This window comes from Oncorhynchus nerka, linkage group LG23, assembly GCF_034236695.1.
Source record: "Oncorhynchus nerka isolate Pitt River linkage group LG23, Oner_Uvic_2.0, whole genome shotgun sequence".
NCBI classification, from domain to species: domain Eukaryota; kingdom Metazoa; phylum Chordata; class Actinopteri; order Salmoniformes; family Salmonidae; genus Oncorhynchus; species Oncorhynchus nerka.
This window is the reverse complement of record NC_088418.1, coordinates 27,443,065-27,461,955: the sequence shown is the minus strand read 5'-3', so window position 1 is coordinate 27,461,955 and position 18,891 is coordinate 27,443,065. Positions and strand designations below refer to the sequence as shown.

Here is an 18,891-nt window from a genome sequence, read left to right as displayed (position 1 = left end):
GAGCAAATCCAACAACAAATAACTGAGTACCACTCTTCAAAATTTCAAGCATGGGGGTGGCTGCATGCCTGTCATCGGCAAGGATGTTTATGACGAAAATAAACAGCATAGCGCTAAGCACAGGCAAATTCCTAGAGGAAAACCTGGTTCAGTCTGCTTTACAGACACTGGGAGATATTCAACTTTTAGCAGGACAATAACCTAAAACACAAGGCCAAATATACACTATAGTTGCTTACCAAGACGACATTGAATGTTCCAGAGTGCCCTAGTTAGTTTTGCCTTAAAATTATATGGTAAGACTTAAATGGCTTTGTAGCAATGATCAACAACCAACTTGACAGAGCTTGAAGACTAACATGCAATCCTGGTGTGCAAAGCATTTAGAGACTTACCCAGAAAGAGTCTCAGCTGTAATCGCTGCCAAAGGTGATTTTAACATGTATTGACTCGAGGTTGAATACTTACGTAATCAATAAATCAAACAATCTGTCTAAGATTTTGATTACCATTTTTATACAAATGTTAGAATTGGAAATATCCTTTTACATAAGGCGTTCTGTGTGGGTCCATTATTGGCATTTTCATGTGTAATGAACCTGAAAAACCAAATCATATGGTGATATGGGTATTAAATACTGCCACAAGCCTCCTTGTCTACATTTAAATCTACACCAAGAAGTCACTTGTAGTAAAAGGATTGCCTTGTTGAATTTGCCAATCAACAAAAGCACAGCATAATCCCGACGCAAAAGCTTTCGGTAGACACTTGGTGCGCCCTGCAAGTGGGGTGACAAGAGAACAGACAAGGCAAATGTTCCAATGCTGTTCCAACGCGTGGTGAAATAAAACCATCTTTACCGTGTCAGCACAGTAAAAGAAAAACTATTAAAACATAATAAATGTAAATTTTTCTGCAGATAAGAGTGGAGTTGAATGAGAAAGATACAAACCAATTGACGAAAAATAGGCAGTAAACCAGATTTGTGACTTTCCAGTTTTGCACACGATACATAAGAACCCATTCCAGTGCTGCATCTCAATAGTTCAATGTGTCCTTCACACCTTCCCTTCATGTGTACTGATCTATAAGAATTGAACAGGCCAATTGGAAACAACAGCTTTCACCTATCCAGTGTCATAAGATATGTGCATATGAAGGAAAAGACACAACCAGAAGCCACTTAGCTACTATTAGGACTAAATTCTGGAATGTGCTCCAAAAGTCTCAGATAGCTCCCTTCATAACACCTATGAGTCTAGGCGGACTTGAATGTGAACAATTTAACAGTTTTTATTTTGTCCTTTCATATGGTCAATGTGGAAATCAAACAAGGAAACAAGACGTATTGGATTGGAACTCACACCAGTGGTGAATCTCAAAAGTCCTTCCTCCAGTCTTCTCCCCACCCTCTCAAAACATCATAGGGAAGCAAGGAGAGCTTTGTAGAAGAAGAACTTTAGAGAGTCACACATTGTGACGAAATTGTGGTTTTAGAAGGGTCAATGGGCACACCCAGGGTGATTCCTCATCTTCCTCCTCTATCGGTTGTAAAACTGAGACGACACCCACGCCAGGCCCCACTTGAGGTTGGTCAACATGAACTTGAGCGCCTTGGTCCACTGCTCCTCCGAGTTGAACTGGGTCTTGATGGAGTAGGAGCCGCCGCTGCCTCCCGTGTCCTCAATCTTGCCCTTCTCGACATCCATCCTGACCCATAACAGAAAAAGGTGCGTTAAAACTCAAACCCCCAAGTGTTTATTTCTTGAGGGCTATGAAAGAAACTGGTGCAACTAACACCCACATGTTTATTTATTTATCTAAAGCCAGTATGCTACGACAAAATAATCTGCAGATTTCTCATGCTAGTGACTAGTTGGAGGCAAATGATCATGCAAAGATAAAGGATTAAGCTGTCAAAAGCTGACCAACTCCAGGTATTTGTGTAAGTACAATAGAGTACCACAGTATGAGTCATAATACCCATAAAACATAGTGGTCAAACAAGGAAATGGTTCCAACCGTTTTTCCACCATTCATTTTTCCCCATGGGGAATTTTAGAAACACTTCAAATAAGGGATGTGTTTCATGTAGGCTTACCCTCGTGTAACTTTTCAATAACTGTGTAAATATCTGTAGGACAAGGTGACTTATCAATATATTTGCCTGTATTTAGCCCCCCAAAATGAACTGTGGCTATCATAAAGAACTACAAACGTCATGATTATGTGGACGAGACTGCCGAGGCAAAGGTAAGAATCTCTGAATTAACTATGTTAGCTAAATTTAGTCATGAATAAATTGCCAAAGTGCCTTTAAATTGACAATTCAGAGAGTTCAGTAATATGTTTCACCTCAAAGAAATGTGGCATGGTTAAATATGAGATGAGGGCAAGCAGTTCAACACAGGTATGTCACATTCACCATTTTGGGCAGTATATTATGGTCTATTATGACATCACATCCACATAAGTGGATCCACATCCACAATTCTTCATCACTGCGACATGCTTGAACCCGCAACAGATTGCAGTAAAACTGTGCCTGTGTCATTTCCGGTCACAACTTGCAGACATGCTCCTGTGTGTTTTGTTGCTCACCTTACTTTGCTACCTGACAACTTTATGTTTTTTACTTTAATTACAGTTTATATTTTTTTGTTTTTCCCTCACTCAACTTTCTTTCATTCAACTTTTTCACTCCGGACGCTTTATCTGGACGTGGTTCGTCAGGACCTCCACCAGCCGAAGCTAAGTAGTAACATGAACATGATGGCTTCCAATTGCAGTCGCTGTACTCATAATATACAGGAGAACGATTGCCTTACGGCGAAGATAGCTGCGCTGCAAGCCCTGCTTCAGACGCAATCATTAGGCAAGGGTAATTTCAGTGTAGGAAAGGATGAAACAGCATCTGTGCCACCAGTAAGTACAGATAGTAGTATAAATCCCCTCGCACGGTCCCCGCAGCCGGACAACTTTCTCATGGCTTCTGGAGGGAAATGCTGTTGGAATGCTCAACCGGTGTCGCTCATTCAGCCAACAAACTTTCAAACGGTTCTCCCCATTAAGCAGCGAGTCGGAGTCAGAGGCCGAGCCTTCTCTGGTCTCTACTCCTCCCGTTACGGGGTCTGAGACGCCGAAGGCTCCCACCATTAGCTCTGACAAATTGAAAACCCTAGTCATTGGCGACTCCATTACATGCAGTATTAGACTTAAAACGAATCATCCAGCGATCATACACTGTTCACCAGGGGGCAGGGCTACCGACGTTAAGGCTAATCTGAAGATGGTGCTGGCTAAAGCTAAAACTGGCGAGTGTAAAGAGTATAGGGATATTGTTATCCACGTCGGCACCAACGATGTTAGGATGAAACAGTCAGAGGTCACCAAGCGCAACATAGCTTCAGCTTGTAAATCATCTAGAAAGATGTGTCGGCATCGAGTAATAGTCTCTGGCCCCCTCCCAGTTAGGGGAGTGATGAACTCTACAGCAGAGTCTCACAACTCAATCACTGGTTGAAAACTGTTTTCTGCCCCTCCCAAAAGCCTGGCCTGTTGAGGAGTGACGGACTCCATCCTAGCTGGAGGGGTGCTCTCATCTTATCAACGAACATAGACAGGGCTCTACCTCCCCTAGCTCCACAATGAAATAGGGTGCAGGCCATGCAGCAGGCTGTTAGCCAGCCTGCCAGCTTAGTGGAGTCTGCCATGAGCACAGTCAGTGTAGTCAGCTCAGCTATCCCCATTGAGACAGTGTCTGTGCCTCGACCTAGGTTGGGCAAAACTAAACATAGCGGTGTTCGCCTTAGCAATCTCACTAGAATAAAGACCTCTTCCATTCCTGCCATTATTGAAAGAGATTGATACCTCACATCTCAAAATAGGACTACTTAATGTTAGAGCCCTCACTTCAAAGGCAATTATAGTCAATGAACTAATCACTGATCATCATCTTGATGTGATTGGCCTGACTGAAACATGGCTTAAGCCTGATGAATTTACTGTGTTAAATGAGGCCTCACCTCCTGGTTACACAAGTGACCATATCCCTCGTGCATCCCGCATAGGCGGAGGTGTTGCTAACATTTACAATGGCAAATTTCAATTGACAAAAAAACGATGTTTTCGTCTTTTGAGCTTCTAGTCATGAAATCTATGCAGCCTACCCAATCACTTTTTATAGCTACTGTTTACAGGCCTCCTGGGCCATATACAGCATCCCTCACTGAGTTCCCTGAAGTCCTATCGGACCTTGTAGTCATAGCAGATAATATTCACATTTTTGGTGACTTTAATATTCACATGGAAAAGTCCACAGACCCACTCCAAAAGGCTTTCAGAGCCATCAGCGACTCAGTGGGGTTTGTCCAACATGTCTCTGGACCTACTCATTGCCACAGTCATACTCTGGACCTAGTTTTGTCCCATGGAATAAATGTTGTGGATCTTAATGTTTTTCCTCATAACCCTGGACTATCGGAACACCATTTTATTACGTTTGCAATCGCAACAAATAATCTGCTCAGACCCCAACCAAGGAGCATCAAAAGTCATGCTATAAATTCTCAGACAACCCAAAGATTCCTTGATGCCCTTCCAGACTTCCTCTGCCTACCCAAAGACGTCAGAGGACAAAAAAACTGTTAACCACCTAACTGGGGAACTCAATTTAACCTTGCGCAATACCCTAGATGCAGTTGCACCCCTAAAAACATTTGTCATTAGAAACTAGCTCCCTGGTATACAGAAAATACCCGAGGTCTGAAGCAGCTTCCAGAAAATTGGAACGGAAATGGCGCCACACCAAACTGGAAGTCTTCCGACTAGCTTGGAAAGACAGTACAGTGAAGTATCGAAGAGCCCTCACTGCTGCTTGATCATCGTATTTTTCCAACCTAATTGAGGAAATTAAGAACAATCCAAAATGTATTTTTGATACTGTTGCAAAGCTAAATAAAAAGCAGCATTCCCCAAGAGAGGATGGCTTTCACTTCAGCAGTAATAAATTCATGAACTTCGAGGAAAAGATCATGATCATTAGAAAGCAAATTACGGACTCCTCTTTAAATCTGCGTATCCCTCAAAAGCTCAGTTGTCCTGAGTCTGCACAACTCTGCCAGGAACTAGGATCAAGGGAGACACTCAAGTGTTTTAGTACTGTATCTCTTGACACAATGATGAAAATAATCATGGCTTCTAAACCTTCAAGCTGCATACTGGACCCTATTCCAACTAAACTACTGAAAGAGCTGCTTCCTATGCTTGGCCCGCCTATGTTGAACATAATAAACAGCTATCTATCCACTGTATGTGTACCAAACTCACTAAAAGTGGCAGTAATAAAGCCAAACCTTGACCCAGAAATACGAAATGCTTCAGTCTGGTTTTAGACCCCAACATAGCACTGAGACTGCACTTGTGAAGGTGGTAAATGACCTTTAAATGGCGTCAGACCGAGGCTGTGCATCTGCTCCTAGACCTTAGTGCTGCTTTTGATACCATCGATCAAAACATTCTTTTGGAGAGATTGGAAACCCAAATTGGTCTACACGGACAGGTTCTGGCCTGGTTTAGATCTTATCTGTCGGAAAGATATCAGTTTGTCCCTGTGGATGGTTTGTCCTCTGACAAATCAACTGTAAATGTTTGTGTTCCTCAAGGTTCCGTATTGGGACCACTATTGTTTTCACTATATATTTTACCTCTTGGGGATGATATTCGAAAACATAATGTTAACTTTCACTGCTATGCGGATGACACAGCTGTACATTTCGATGAAAATTGCCCTCGCTGGAAGCCTGTGTTTCAGACATAAGGAAGTGAATGGCTGCAAACGTTCTACTTTTAAACTCGTACAAAACAGATGCTTGTTCTAGGTCCCAAGAAACAAAGATCTTCTGTTGAATCTGACAATTAATCTTGATGGTTGTACAGTCGTCTCAAATAAAACTGAAGGACCTCTGCGTTAATCTGGACCATGATCTCTCTTTTGACGAACATATCAAGACTGTTTCAAGGACAGCTTTTTTCCATCTACACAATATTGCAAAAATCTGAAATTTTCTATCCAAAAATGAAGCAGAAAAATGTATCCATAATTTTGACTACTGCAATGCTCTACTTTCCAGCTACCCGGATAAAGCACTAAATAAACTTCAGTTAGTGCTAAATACGGCTGCTAGAATCCTGACTAGAACCCCCAAAATTTGATCATATTACTCCAGTGCTAGCCTCCCTACACTTGCTTCCTGTTTAGGCAAGGGCTGATTTCAAGGTTTTACTGCTAACCTACAAAGCATCACACGGGCTTGCTCCTACCCATCTTTCCGATTTGGTCGTGCTGTACATACCTACACGTACGCTACGGTCACAAGACGCAGGCCTCCTAATTGTCCCTAGAATTTCTAAGCAAACAGCTGGAGGCAGGGCTTAGTCCTACAGAGCTAAAATTTGTATGGAATGGTCTGCCTACCCATGTGAGAGACGCAAACTCGGTCTCAACCTTTAAGTCTTTACTGAAGACTCAGCTCTTCAGTAGGTCCTATGATTGAGTGCAGTCTGGCCCAAGAGTGTGAAGGTGAACGAAAAGGCACTGGAGCAACGAACTGCCTTTGCCGTTTCTGCCTGGCCAGTTCCCCTCTCGAACCTGGGATTCTCTACCTCTAACTCTATTACAGGGGCTGAGTCACTGGCTTACTGGTGCTCTTCCATGCCGTCCCTAGGAGGGGTGCGTCACTGGAGTGGGATGAGTCACTGACGTGGTCTTCCTGTCTGGGTTGGCACCCCCCCTTGGGTTGTGCAGATCTTTGTGGGCTATATTCGGCCTCGTCTCAGGATGGAAAGTTGGTGGTTGAAGATATCCCTCTAGTGGTGTGGGGGTTGTGCTTTGGCAAAGTGGGTGGGGTTATATCCTGCCTGTTTGGCCCGGTCTGTGGGCATCATCGGATGGGGCCACAGTGTCTCCTGACCCCTCTGGTCTCAGCCTCCAGTATTTAATGTATTCGGGGGGCTAGGGTCTGTCTGTTATATCTGGAGTATTTCTCCTGTCTTATCCGGTGTCCTATGTGAATTTAAGTATGCTCTCTCTAATTATCTCTCTCTCGCTCAGAGGACCTGAGCCCTAGGACCATGCCTCAGGACTACCTGGCATGACGACTCCTTGCTGTCCCCAGTCCACCTGGCCGTGCTGCTGCTCCAGTTTCAACTGTTCTGCCTGCGGCTATGGAACACTGACCTGTTCACCAGACCTGCTATTTTCAACTCGAGACACTCTCAATGATCGGCTATGAAAAGCCAACTGACATTTACTCCTGAGGTGCTGACCTGTTGCACCCTCGACAACTACTGTGATTATTATTATTTGACCATGCTGGTCATTTATGAACATTTGAACATCTCCACCCGGCACAGCCAGAAGAGGACTGGCCACCCCTCATAGCCTGGTTCCTCTCTAGGTTTCTTCCTAGGTTTTGGCCTTTCTAGGAGTTTTTCCGAGCCACCGTGCTGCTACACCTGCATTGCTTGCTGTTTGGGGTTTTAGGCTGTACAGCACTGAGATATCAGCTGATGTAAGAAGGGCTTTATAAATACATTCTATTTTAATTTGATAAGTGTGTGAGATACTAGAAGTCTCATTATTTGTGAAACAATTGTCACAACTAATCCATAAATTCCAAATGTTCTGTTTAAACATTCTGGTGTCTGGTTGCTGGAAATAGAACACAAGTATCCAAAACAATCTAGCAGATTCCTCCTGAGATATAGTTACCACAGTAGATCACCATAAAATACAGAAAGTGCAACTAGACAAAAATTTAGTTGCAGAATCAAGTGAGGAGATTATTGCACACACTACAGGAAGATAATGCTTTAACAGGGAAGCTTGGAGCTGCCAGTAGCAACTCCGTTCAGCCTGCCCTGCCATCTCAACCCAAGGCCACTGAGAAGCTTCCAGCGCCCAAACAAAACAGTTTTATCACCTCCAGAATCCCAGTACTGGAGTTGACTGAAGAAAGAAAGGGTGCTCTGCAGCAACTTGCCAGTTTGAAGGCTGTGGAAAAGAAACCACATCCTCCCTCCAGAATCCCAGTACTGCAAAAAAAAGAGGTCCATCTGCAATGGGAAGAGTCAAGGACTGCATGTAGCTCCAACATCTCAGCAGTCAGGGAAGGCTACTGTTCCTCCCATCCGGAAGCCACTGCAACCCATCTGGACCAAGAGGGATCAAACCTGCGTGGTGAAAGACATCTACCTCCATAGCACCAAGCCATTGAAGGCAGTCCATGGAGCCAATATGGTCGCCAAGATGCCACTGCCTACCATTAGAGCCAGAGTCACTGTGTCAAACAATGATGCCAAGAAGCCATTCCAGCCAGTCAGACCACAGGGCAGCCCTCGTCCTGCTGCTTCAAAGTACAGAAGGCAGGTTGTGAAGAAACAAGGTCAGTTCAAGACTCAGACCCGAACTGTACAGGATCTACCGCCATGCCCCGATGAGATGGTATGGGACGTCTTTAACTCAGAGGCTGAGCAGGTGATGGCATATATTAAGGCCAAGCTGATCAGTGTCACCCAAGAATTGAAACTGATTAAGAGTGGGGCCAAGATGGATGCTCAGGCTCTGGAGGAGAAAAACGCAAAAGAACGGTTGAGAAAAAAGGTGGAGAAGTTCATCCAGGAGATCTGCCTGATGAAGGTGGATTCTGACCTATGGGAGATGATAAGAGATAATGAAGAAGAAAGGAGTAAAGATGTGAGGAGAAATGGAGAAGAAAGCAGTGTGGCTAGTAAGCCAAAGCAGACAGCCACAAGCCAAAGGAAGTCAAGAAGGGTTTGAACATGGAAGAGAAAAAGGAGGACAGACAGGTAAAGTAGCCTGACATTACAAAGCCATTCTAACTGCTGATCTAGTGTAGTGTTGGTGACCAAGTGTGTTTGTATCAGAGGAGGCTGATGGGAGGAGTTCTAGGAGGATAGGATTGTTGTAATGGCTGGAATGGAATTAATGGATCGGAGTCAAACGTGGTTTCCATGTGATTGACGCGTGCGATATCGTTCCTTATATTCTATTCCAGCCATTACAATGAGCCCATTACAATGGGATTCTCCCACCAGCCTCATCTGGTTTGTACATATTGTATATATTGTCTTTGTTGCCCAGCTGACCATTATTTGGCCCATCTGATAACATCCATTCATTCAGGTGGTGTTGAAACGTCGATTTGGGATGAGTGCAGCCAACTCCAAGCTGAAGCAGTGTGAGCACTGCGGCCGGTGCTTTGATCCTAGTCGCTTGGAGAAACACAGTGAGATCTGTGCCAAGCTCTCCTCCAAGAGCTTGAGACGGGGGGCCTATGACTCCACCAAGCACAGGCTCAATGGCACTGTACTGGCTGGCTGCGTGAAGCGACCTGTGGTGTGATGCACCAAGGGACCTGAGTATGTCGCTCTTTTGTATTGAACAGACAGACATACAGGGACTGCTAAACCCCCTGCTGCCCAAATTAGGACTTCTACCTTGGAATCTGTGAGGGTTCCAATAAGAGGCAGTACTACTAGGAGGCAGTATTGTATCCAGAAACGTCTAAACCAACAGTGTTCAGGAGTTCCTCTAATCTACAGAAACACCCGTTTAAAACACCTCAATAAAATCAAATCCAAATCCTCAACTAAATCATTGTCAGATGTGTTACAAGTACAGGAAAGTAGAATCAATGACATTAAGAAACAAGGGAACGTATTTGTCAAATCTGAATATGAAAAGGAGTTTTTTTTTTAATGAATTGGAAAAATGAAGAAAAAAACTAATTAATTTAGTTGTATAACTTACCAAATTTACACAAATAACTGAAGTAGGTCAGCTTTCGACAGCTTAATCCTTGGCCTCTCTGAATAATCCATAGATGATTACAATTATAATTCGATGATGTCTGCTAGACTAGTTGACTGACCTGTAAGGCAGGCAGAATCCCGTGTCTCCCTTCTCCACCTCCTCCTTGAACTGCTGCACACAGTCCAGGAAGGCCACCATGGCATGGTCAAACTTGTTGTCCCAGAAGAAGCGCAGGCCCCCTGAACAGTACAGTGGTAGCTCCTACACACAAGAAGACCGAGAGAGTGGAATGTACCATATACATGGCCTATTCACTGGGGTTGGCTTGGGCCAGTCTAATGAGTATTGCAAAATAATATTAAAAAGGATAGTTCACCATTAATTTTTTTCACAGTTCATGAAAAATAATAATATATATATACACATATATATTTGTCTCCAATATAGTAGCCAGCAGAAAGTGTGTTCATGTGCCTTTTAGTGTGACCTTACTTTCTGGTAACAAGCATTACCTTGGACTTGTCTGTAAGTGACTCCAGGTAAGAGTGGTTTCCATATGGGACCAGGCGGTATCTAAAGAGAGGTTCAAGAAATCCAGCAAGATGTTTTACATTTTACAATATGTCATTAAAAATAATGTTTCATATTTATTTGGATATGATAAAATAACTGATTATTTTGGCAATTGAACACATTACATGGCATAGAAGGGTGTGCGCGTGTATATGTCCATATGTGCGGGTCATGTCTGACCTCTGGAAGCGTAGCCCCATCTTGTTGGCCAGGGCGTGGAGCAGTAGCACGGTCTGACCCCAGGCGGCGTTGATCTCGTTCCACTCGACGGGGACACTGGGTAGACGGCCCAGACGGAAGTTATTGATGGTGCCAAACTGGCCACTGTGCCTGAGGACCAGAGACAAGGTTATTATAAGCACTAAAAACTATCAATGTAAAAGATGCCGTTCAAAATTCTATGTGAAGACAAGATGAGGGCTGAGAGACAGAGGCAGCTGTTCATTCTAAACGCAAGCATGCACTCACCACCACTTCAAACAGAGATTAAGTTGCTCAACTGACATACATTGGGTCAATAATTAATGCGTGCGTTTGTTTGTGCACGTCTGTATTTTAGTGCATGTATAAGGGTCTGTAATGCGTCGGAGTATGAGTCCTTACCAGATGTGGAAGGTGGCGTTGAAGACGTTGGTCTTCTTTAGGCGGTCCAGTTGAATCTGGCAGTATCGCATCTGGTTGTCCACACTCTTCAGCTCGTCATCCAGCTCCAGCTGCTGTCGCTTGAACTCACTGTACTCCTTCTGGTACCTGGAGCACACAGACACACATCACACACACAGGCCAGGGGAGGATAAGGGATTCATTTGTGAAATTGAATTATATAGTGCATAGAGTAGGGGTTGATTTGGTGTCTCCCTCTTTTTCCTCGTCCCATTCTCCTGTCTTGCAATATACCAGCGTTTCCCAAACTCGGTCTTCAGGTTCCCAAGAGGTGCACGTTTTGGAGTTTGCCATAACACTACACGGTTGACTCAAATTATTAAAGCTTGATGATTAGTTGATTAGGCTGTGTAGCGCTAGGCCAAAAACCAAAACGAGCAACCCTTTGGAGTCCCGAGGAACGAGTTCTGGAAACCCTGCGTTATACAGTCTCAAAATGTCAGTTCCCAGTAGGGTGATCATTGTTCCATTCATTTCTTTACTAAGTGCATAAGGTTGAGACAGCGGACTTCCAAAGCTCATTTTACGCTCTAACCCGTGTGAGACAGAATGACAGCCGCCACAGCCAAAGTGCTTTGAACTTAGAAATACAACAGCCAAAATTACACAGAGGTGGAGGACAGACAGCCATTACTCACTGCAGTTCCTCAGTGTCTAGCTGCTGGGAGTGGCTGCGTCCCTGGACCAGGTCCTCGGCCACGGCAGCCCTCTGCTCTTCCACCGCCTCCAGCTCCCCCACCAGTGACGACTCCTCCTCGCCCAGTTTCTGGAGCTCCAGCAAAAGGCTGTCCTCCTCCTCCTCCTTCAGCTGGGACAGCAGCTCCAGGCAGTTCCTAGTAGAGGACACACACCGTACACAGACAAGGAAAACACACACACACACACGGAAAAAGACACATGAAAAACACAAAACACACATTGACACCTTTCCCGGCCGCGTCATGAAAAGTTGCGTGCACCTTGCAGTGGATACAAGCACATGAAACTTCAAATGCAGCTCGTGCAAGTTAACGAACGCAAATTCAGATGTTATCGTCCACAACGTCAGAGGATCGATCACGTAGCAAGCCAGCGAGGCAAGATACAATATCACAAATAAAGCCAGAAGAATAAGATAACTTGTTTTACATATCTGTAGCCCTCGGTCTTCTGTGTTTTCACTCGCTCACTGTTAAGTTTGTCAAGGTTCCTACTTCAACGTTAGCTATCTGATGGTTTCTCTGGACTGATGGCTTCTACGGTTGTGGCTAGATAGAGTACAGCATTTTACCTAACCCTTTTATTAACATAATTATCCTAACCTGCAACGTAAATTATAATAACCTGCTAAGTAAATTCTCAATCTAGCTAGCCACAACTGTAGAAGTTGTACAACTGAATGCGTTCAACTGAAATGTGAATCAGAGCGGTGTGGTGGGGGCTGCCATAATCGACATCCACGTCTTCGGCACCAGTGGGTTAACTGCCTTGTTCAGGGGCAGAACGACAGCTTGAGGATTCGATCCAGCAACCTTTTGGTTACTGGCCCAACGCTCTAACCACGAGGCTACCTGCCGCCCATCAAGCCACCAGTTCTGAGAAACCATCAGTGTCACCACACTGGGATGCGCGCACGTCAATAGAATGTGAACAACAAAATTGCCCTACACATACACAGGCATCAAAAACACGCTCATATCCACACACATGATTCAGGCATGCAAATAAGTGATCCTCTTTTGACGCACAATATTGCTCCAGGCAACAAAATATTGGTGTAAACTAAGCCCTAGCGGGTCTCCCTGCCTAAGAAAATGTTTCTAGGGCAAATCCTGCTGTGTGTTACATAGTGTAGTACACTTTGACTACCCACTAGTTATGTAATGTTAGTGTAGTTGTAGTGTATGACTACTCACTTGTAGTTCTGGCACTCGTTCTCTGTGATGTTGAGCTGCGTGTCCAGGTGGTCTAGCAGGGTGTCGGTACACTCCTCGCACAGCGGGTGGTCTACGTCGGTCTGGCCCGACATGATGTCAAACAGATCGCTGGTCACTTTCAGCCGCCGACTGAGGTTCTCCATGGTGCCTCCGTCCGACGCTTCTCCAATCAGAGTGAAGCTGTTGGCGCTCTCTGTGGACATCATCCTGCGCGCGCACACACACACAAAACTATGTAGGCATCATCCTAGGCCTAGAGGGTATGGTAGTTCAAGTTCAGAGCAGGGCATTACACTGTGTAGGCCAAGCAGACTGGAAGGTAGTAAGTTAGACATGATGCTACCTTGCAGGAGGGATGTATTTTCTTGCGACTCCATCTTGCTTTGTTTCCACAAAGGTTTCCTGGAGGAAGAGAGGAAAATCAGAACCCCTGTCTGTGTTTAAAACTCAATTTCTATGAAGGATATTGCTGTGAAACCTGGTTTCAAAACCATCTTTCCATTGGATTGAATAAACCCAGTGTCTCACCTCTGGAGCACTTTCCGCCTCATTGCTTCCTGTCTGCTTGCTTGGCGTCACTGTGACCAGGGGAGCTGATGGGACAGAAGACACACAGACTCACAACGCCGATCTCTGTCTCTTCCTCTGTAGCCCTCTACAAAGCATGTGCACACACAACCACACACACGCTCTCTCAAACATACACTCAGGTAAACATACCAATAAGTTCCTGGATGGTGACACGGTCGAGCACATTGAAGGATGTATCCAGCTTTAGAGGCTGACTGCAGCGCTGACACACAAAGCTGACCTGCATGGTGGTACTAGAGGACTTGGAGCCCTCCATAACAACACTGGAAACAGAATTAGCAGGGTTAGCCGGCGGGAAAACTACTGGTGACTGGTGGTTTTGCTAGCACAGTTTAGCTTACCCCATTCATGGACGCCAACTACTTTTGCGACTACTGACTGGGTGAATTTAGTTAAGAACCCCGATGCTTGCCCTAAACATTAACATGAATCGCTTGCGGTACTGTTTTGGAAACTTAAGCTACATAACGTTACCTTTTATATCAGCGAGAAATAATTGTCAAAAAACAAAAGGTAAAAGACTACACCTGTATAGCGTTAGGGTTATTACCACACTGCCATATTCCCATGTTACCGCGTTTGTTGACGGAAAACAGACAGTGGACTGACTATCTGTGTTAATAAACTATCTGCGAACACCTGTGTGTAAAGGGAAGAGGATGCCACAAACGTGGGGTGTAATCATTAGTCCAAATAGATGCAAAACTTCAGTTCGATTGGACAAATTCAGGTAGGTCCCATCACAGTTTCGTTCCGTTTAAGAAACTTTTTTTGCAAAAGAATCAGCGAAATGAATACATCCATGTAATGTTGTCATTGAAAAGGATTATCGGCGGCAACTGGGTTAAAAACCGGTTAAAACAATGTACAACTGTGATATTATTTTTGATGTGATATGAAAGTAGAGGTATTTATCTTTATAGAACCGTACCGCAATTGAGAATCGATTCATGTTTACATTCTGGCTTCCAGAGCCAATTCGCCTTTAAACAGAACATATACGGTCCGACCTTGGACTATAAGAAATAATGTTAGGCTCATTTAGAACATGATTGGGCTAATGTTAGCTAACAGTAGCTAGATGGCTAAAATACGGTACTAACTCGGCGGTTGAAAACAACACAGTGTCAGTAGCAAAGTCTCATATTTATTTATATTTCAACCACAGAAAGACTTAAGTATATCAACATATATCTTTATTTGAAATGACTTTAAGAGTTTTCTTACCATAGGACTTTATTGTTGTTTTTAACGGATATGACGCCTTTAAGATTGCTCGCGAAAGGAAGTTGTCATTCTTCAACGGGAAGGGTTGTGGTCACGCGCCAAAATAGTTGCGGGAAAACCAAACTGAATCCAGGAGAGAAGCAAGATACAGAAGTACTGTGAAGTTTTACTATTTTCTTCATTCACTCACTATTTGTGTCAGGTGTAGTGTTATAATATGTATTTGCTCTATTGGTGATCTTATTGAAATCAAGCAGTCTCGTCATTCAGTACATTATTATGCCTGTCTCCACTCAAACTCAAGTTGTGTAATTGGCGTTAGCTAGCCACAGCAACAACATTGTGTAACGTTAGTGACCAGCCTGCAGTTGTTAGTAAGCTAGCATGCAAGGACACTGACACACTAGTCTAACTTACTATGTTTATATATTTGGCACATTTTATTAACACTTTACGAATAACAATAGATTGCTATTAGTTAACGTTACAACACTAACTAGTAGGAATGTAAGGGCTCGATTAAATCAGATCCGCATCTTTAGCCAACATGAACATAGCGGTTGTTTTGAGGTGTTGGAGGTGGAACCGTTTATGGCACGTTCAAAACAACTGGGAACTTGGAAGAAAACGAGCTCCGACTGGGAATAATCGTTTTGAATGGTCATCCAACTCAGGAACTCGGGCCTATTTTTAGTGCTCCGACCTGAAGATCATTAGTGTCATAATTTGACCGCGTATTTTTCCGAGTTCCCAGTTGTTTTGAACGCGGCATTAGACCTGTCAAATCCACAAGTGGCTCCCGGAATTACAGCTAGAGCGGACATAGCCATTGGCTGCAGAGAGTTGCAAAAACAGAAATCCCATACAGTCTTGTTTACACAAATTCGAACACTGGAATGTGAGATGTAATCTTCACCTGGATTATGATGATAAAAACGTCATTATTTAGTTGAATGATTTTTCAATTTTAGCATTATTATTTATAAATAGCTAACACGTTCTGGTTCTGAACTTCTAATGCCTAGTTCATTCATTATAGGCACTGCATTACGTTGCGCCAGATGCCATTAATCTCTCTTTTGTGTCCTCTGAGATTCCCAAAGATTGGAAAGCAGCTGCAGTCATCCCCCTCTTCAAAGGGGGGGACACTCTTGACCCAAACTGCTACAGACCTATATCTATCCTACCCTGCCTTTCTAAGGTCTTCGAAAGCCAAGTAAAAAAAACAGATTACCAACCATTTCGAATCCCACCATACCTTCTCCGCTATGCAATCTGGTTTCAGAGCTGGTCTTGGGTGCACCTCAGCCACGCTCAAGGTCCTGAACGATATCTTAACTGCCATCGATAAGAAACAATACTGTGCAGCCGTATTCGTTGACCTGGCCAAGGCTTTCGACTCTGTCAATCACCACATCCTCATCGGCATCGATAGCCTTGGTTTCTCAAATGATTGCCTCGCCTGGTTCACCAACTATTTCTCTGATAGAGTTCAGTGTGTCAAATCGGAGGGCCTGTTATCCGGGCCTCTGGCAGTCTCTATGGGGGTGCCACAGGGTTCAATTCTTGGACTGACTCTCTTCTCTCTATACATCAATGATGTCGCTCTCGTCGCCAAACCCACTGGCTCCAGGTCATCTACAAGACCCTGCTAGGTAAAGTCCCCCCTTATCTCACCTCGCTGGTCACCCCCAAAACCAATTCTTACTCTGGCCGCCTCGCCTTCCAGTTCTCTGCTGCCAATGACTGGAACGAACTGCAAAAATCTCTGAAACTGGAAACACTTATCCCGCTCACTAGCTTTAAGCACCATCTGTCAGAGCAGCTCACAGATTACTGCACCTGTACATAGCCCATCTATAATTTAGCCCAAACAACTACCTCGCCCACTACTGTATTTATTTATTTATTTTGCTCCTTTGCACCACCATTTTTTCTATCTCTATTTTGCACATTCTTCCACTGCAAATCTACCATTTCAGTGTTTATTTAAAAAAAAAAAAAAAACGTTTAAAAAAAACTTGCTATATTGTATTTACTTCGCCACCATGGCCTTTTTTGCCTTTACCTCCCCTTATCTCACCTCATTTGCTCACATTGTATATAGACTCATTTTTCTACTGTATCATTGACTGTATGTTTGTTTTACTCCATGTGTAACTCTGTGTTGTTGTTCGTGTCGAACTGCTTTGCTTTATCTTGGCCAGGTCGCAATTGTAAATGAGAACTTGTTCTCAACTTGCCTACCTGGTTAAATAAAGGTGAAATAAATAGATACAAATTTAAATTTGGACGTCCACAACTGAGAGGAATCACAATTCCCCCCTTGCGGTTGAATGGGCCGTTGCGAGACGGACGCGGCATTCTTTGAATTTGCATTTTCTTCAGTCCAGCCAGAGTGACTAAACCACAGAAAAATAGGAAATATGTGGTTTTCAGTGACTTTATGAAATAGCTAGCAACGTGTAAACAATTACTCATTCCTGTAAGTGAGTACTATTTTAGTAATAATGTTAAATAATGCACATGAGTTTTAAGACAAGTCTATTATGACTGTTGCCTCCTGTTTTAAGTTTGATGGCAATGTTTTTTGTTGTGATAATAATTAAGTGGAGGTCGCTAGCTACAGTGGTATCTTTAGCCTATATTTTAGCTAGTTAGCTGCTCTGCAAGCTAGCTTGATCTCAGACAAGATACAGGCTCTCCTATTGAGTTACAAATATTACATGCACAGATGAGACCGATATTTCACCGGATGTATACATGTGAAGCATCCGCTTTGCGTTTCCACTCACTACCAATATGATAGTGAGAGGAAGTCCAGTGGCCGGTAGTGGGAGGAGATGCATTTTGGCCAACATTCTGCTAATTTTCTATTTAATGAAACATTTGGTCTCAATTCAGTTTTCTGTTCCCAAAACTAGAATCAGTTCTGAACAGAGTAGACTTTACCAAAGTATATAAAAAAGTATTTGTTTAGGAGTGCAAAGTTGAATGGAGTTATTGCACACGCGCACATCAGACTACACATTGCCAAACAGAAAAATGCACATTTTGCTAGAACGCGCCAATAGGATCTCGCTAGCTCGTGCTTGGCTCTGCCGAATTCCTTGCTTTTTCTGCCCACTATGACTCATTTGTTGTAATTTGCAACGACGGGCTGTGGTCTATCTTGGTTTAGTTATAAAACATCTTTGCTACTTGTGTCAGTTCAGTAGTAGGGCAAGATTTTATATTTTCTTCATTTTTTATTCAAAATACAAATCAACAATTTACATTGTTACATCATACAAAAGAGAACACAGGTATTATTAACAAGAAAATACTAAAACATACAAAAAATATAAAGTAAAAAAAAAAAAAAACAATTCTAGTGCAATTGTAGTGATTACTACAGTAGTGGGGCAAGATTCCGATGAAGATGGCATAATGAAATTCCTCAGGCCGTAGCTGCTTTTAGCAACGTGAGTGTATTTACATACGTTAGCGTTGCTCCCGATTGGGTTGCACAAAAACAGTCAGCGGGAATCCATATGATTCCCAATATGATGGGGGAATTTGAGACAAAATATCTAAGGAACGTATTATTCAACAGACTCTCTAAATGTGGGTCTGTTGTAGACCCACTTCCTCTCTGCTTACCTCATGTCAAAAAGTCCCCCTCCAAATTATTTCTTTTTGGTCCACATACAGGACTTTTATTTTGCCCACCGGCACACTAACTTGAAATTTAATTTAACGTCTGACTTCCTACGGACTGCTTTTGTGCAACCCTATACAATAACGGAGCAAGGCTAGTGTACTAAATACACCAGTGATGCTAATAGCAGCTAGTGGGAACATAGATGGCTAGGAAATCAACTTGCTAGGAAAAGCTCCAATTATTTATATGGTCAGAAACTAATGAAATCACCCATTACTTGGCTACAGTTGTGCTGCACATGAGAAAATGAACACCATGATGTCCCCGAAGGCTGAAGATGTCAGACAGGGGATCTCTGTCATCTGTGAGATCTTGAAGTGTCCAATATGGTGAGTGTGACAGCAGAATAACGTTGGCCATCTGTAGAAGATTACTGTATTGT

At 43.4% G+C, this 18,891-nt stretch overlaps 2 protein-coding genes across 5 annotated transcripts in view; one reads left to right on the top strand and one right to left on the bottom strand.

Annotated features, from left to right (window-relative positions):
• Positions 1 to 494: 494 nt before the first annotated feature.
• becn1 (beclin 1, autophagy related) lies at positions 495 to 14,884 on the bottom strand. Of its 2 annotated transcripts, none has more exons than XM_029629553.2 (11): positions 14,807 to 14,884; positions 13,709 to 13,842; positions 13,517 to 13,581; positions 13,332 to 13,390; positions 12,968 to 13,195; positions 11,711 to 11,905; positions 11,013 to 11,159; positions 10,590 to 10,739; positions 10,349 to 10,409; positions 9,955 to 10,097; positions 495 to 1,711 (listed from the first exon to the last, which is right to left on the bottom strand). In XM_029629553.2, the coding sequence occupies exons 2-11, from the start codon at positions 13,833 to 13,835 to the stop codon at positions 1,543 to 1,545; spliced, it is 1,344 nt and encodes a 447-aa protein (XP_029485413.1). In that variant the 5' UTR covers positions 13,836 to 13,842; positions 14,807 to 14,884; the 3' UTR covers positions 495 to 1,542. The 2 variants fall into 2 exon arrangements, with proteins under 2 accessions (XP_029485413.1, XP_029485411.1); XM_029629551.2 differs by lacking the exon at positions 14,807 to 14,884 and adding an exon at positions 13,921 to 14,158.
• The window catches only part of LOC115106633 (breast cancer type 1 susceptibility protein homolog), a 50,098-nt gene continuing 46,090 nt past the window's right edge, over positions 14,884 to 18,891 (top strand). For 2 of the 3 annotated variants that reach the window (XM_065008019.1, XM_029629549.2), the window contains exons 1-2: positions 14,969 to 16,461; positions 18,737 to 18,838. In XM_065008019.1, the coding sequence (XP_064864091.1) occupies positions 16,403 to 16,461; positions 18,737 to 18,838 (161 nt within the window). In that variant the 5' untranslated portion in view covers positions 14,969 to 16,402. The other variant, XM_029629548.2, reaches the window with a different exon arrangement.

Coding starts and splice junctions, on each gene's coding strand:
- becn1 (XM_029629551.2), bottom strand. Junction 13,582..13,708: donor CACCATCCAGGAACTTATTG/GTATGTTTACCT, acceptor CTGTCCCATCAG/CTCCCCTGGTCACAGTGACG. Junction 10,098..10,348: donor CACTTACAGACAAGTCCAAG/GTAATGCTTGTT, acceptor TCTTGTGTGTAG/GAGCTACCACTGTACTGTTC.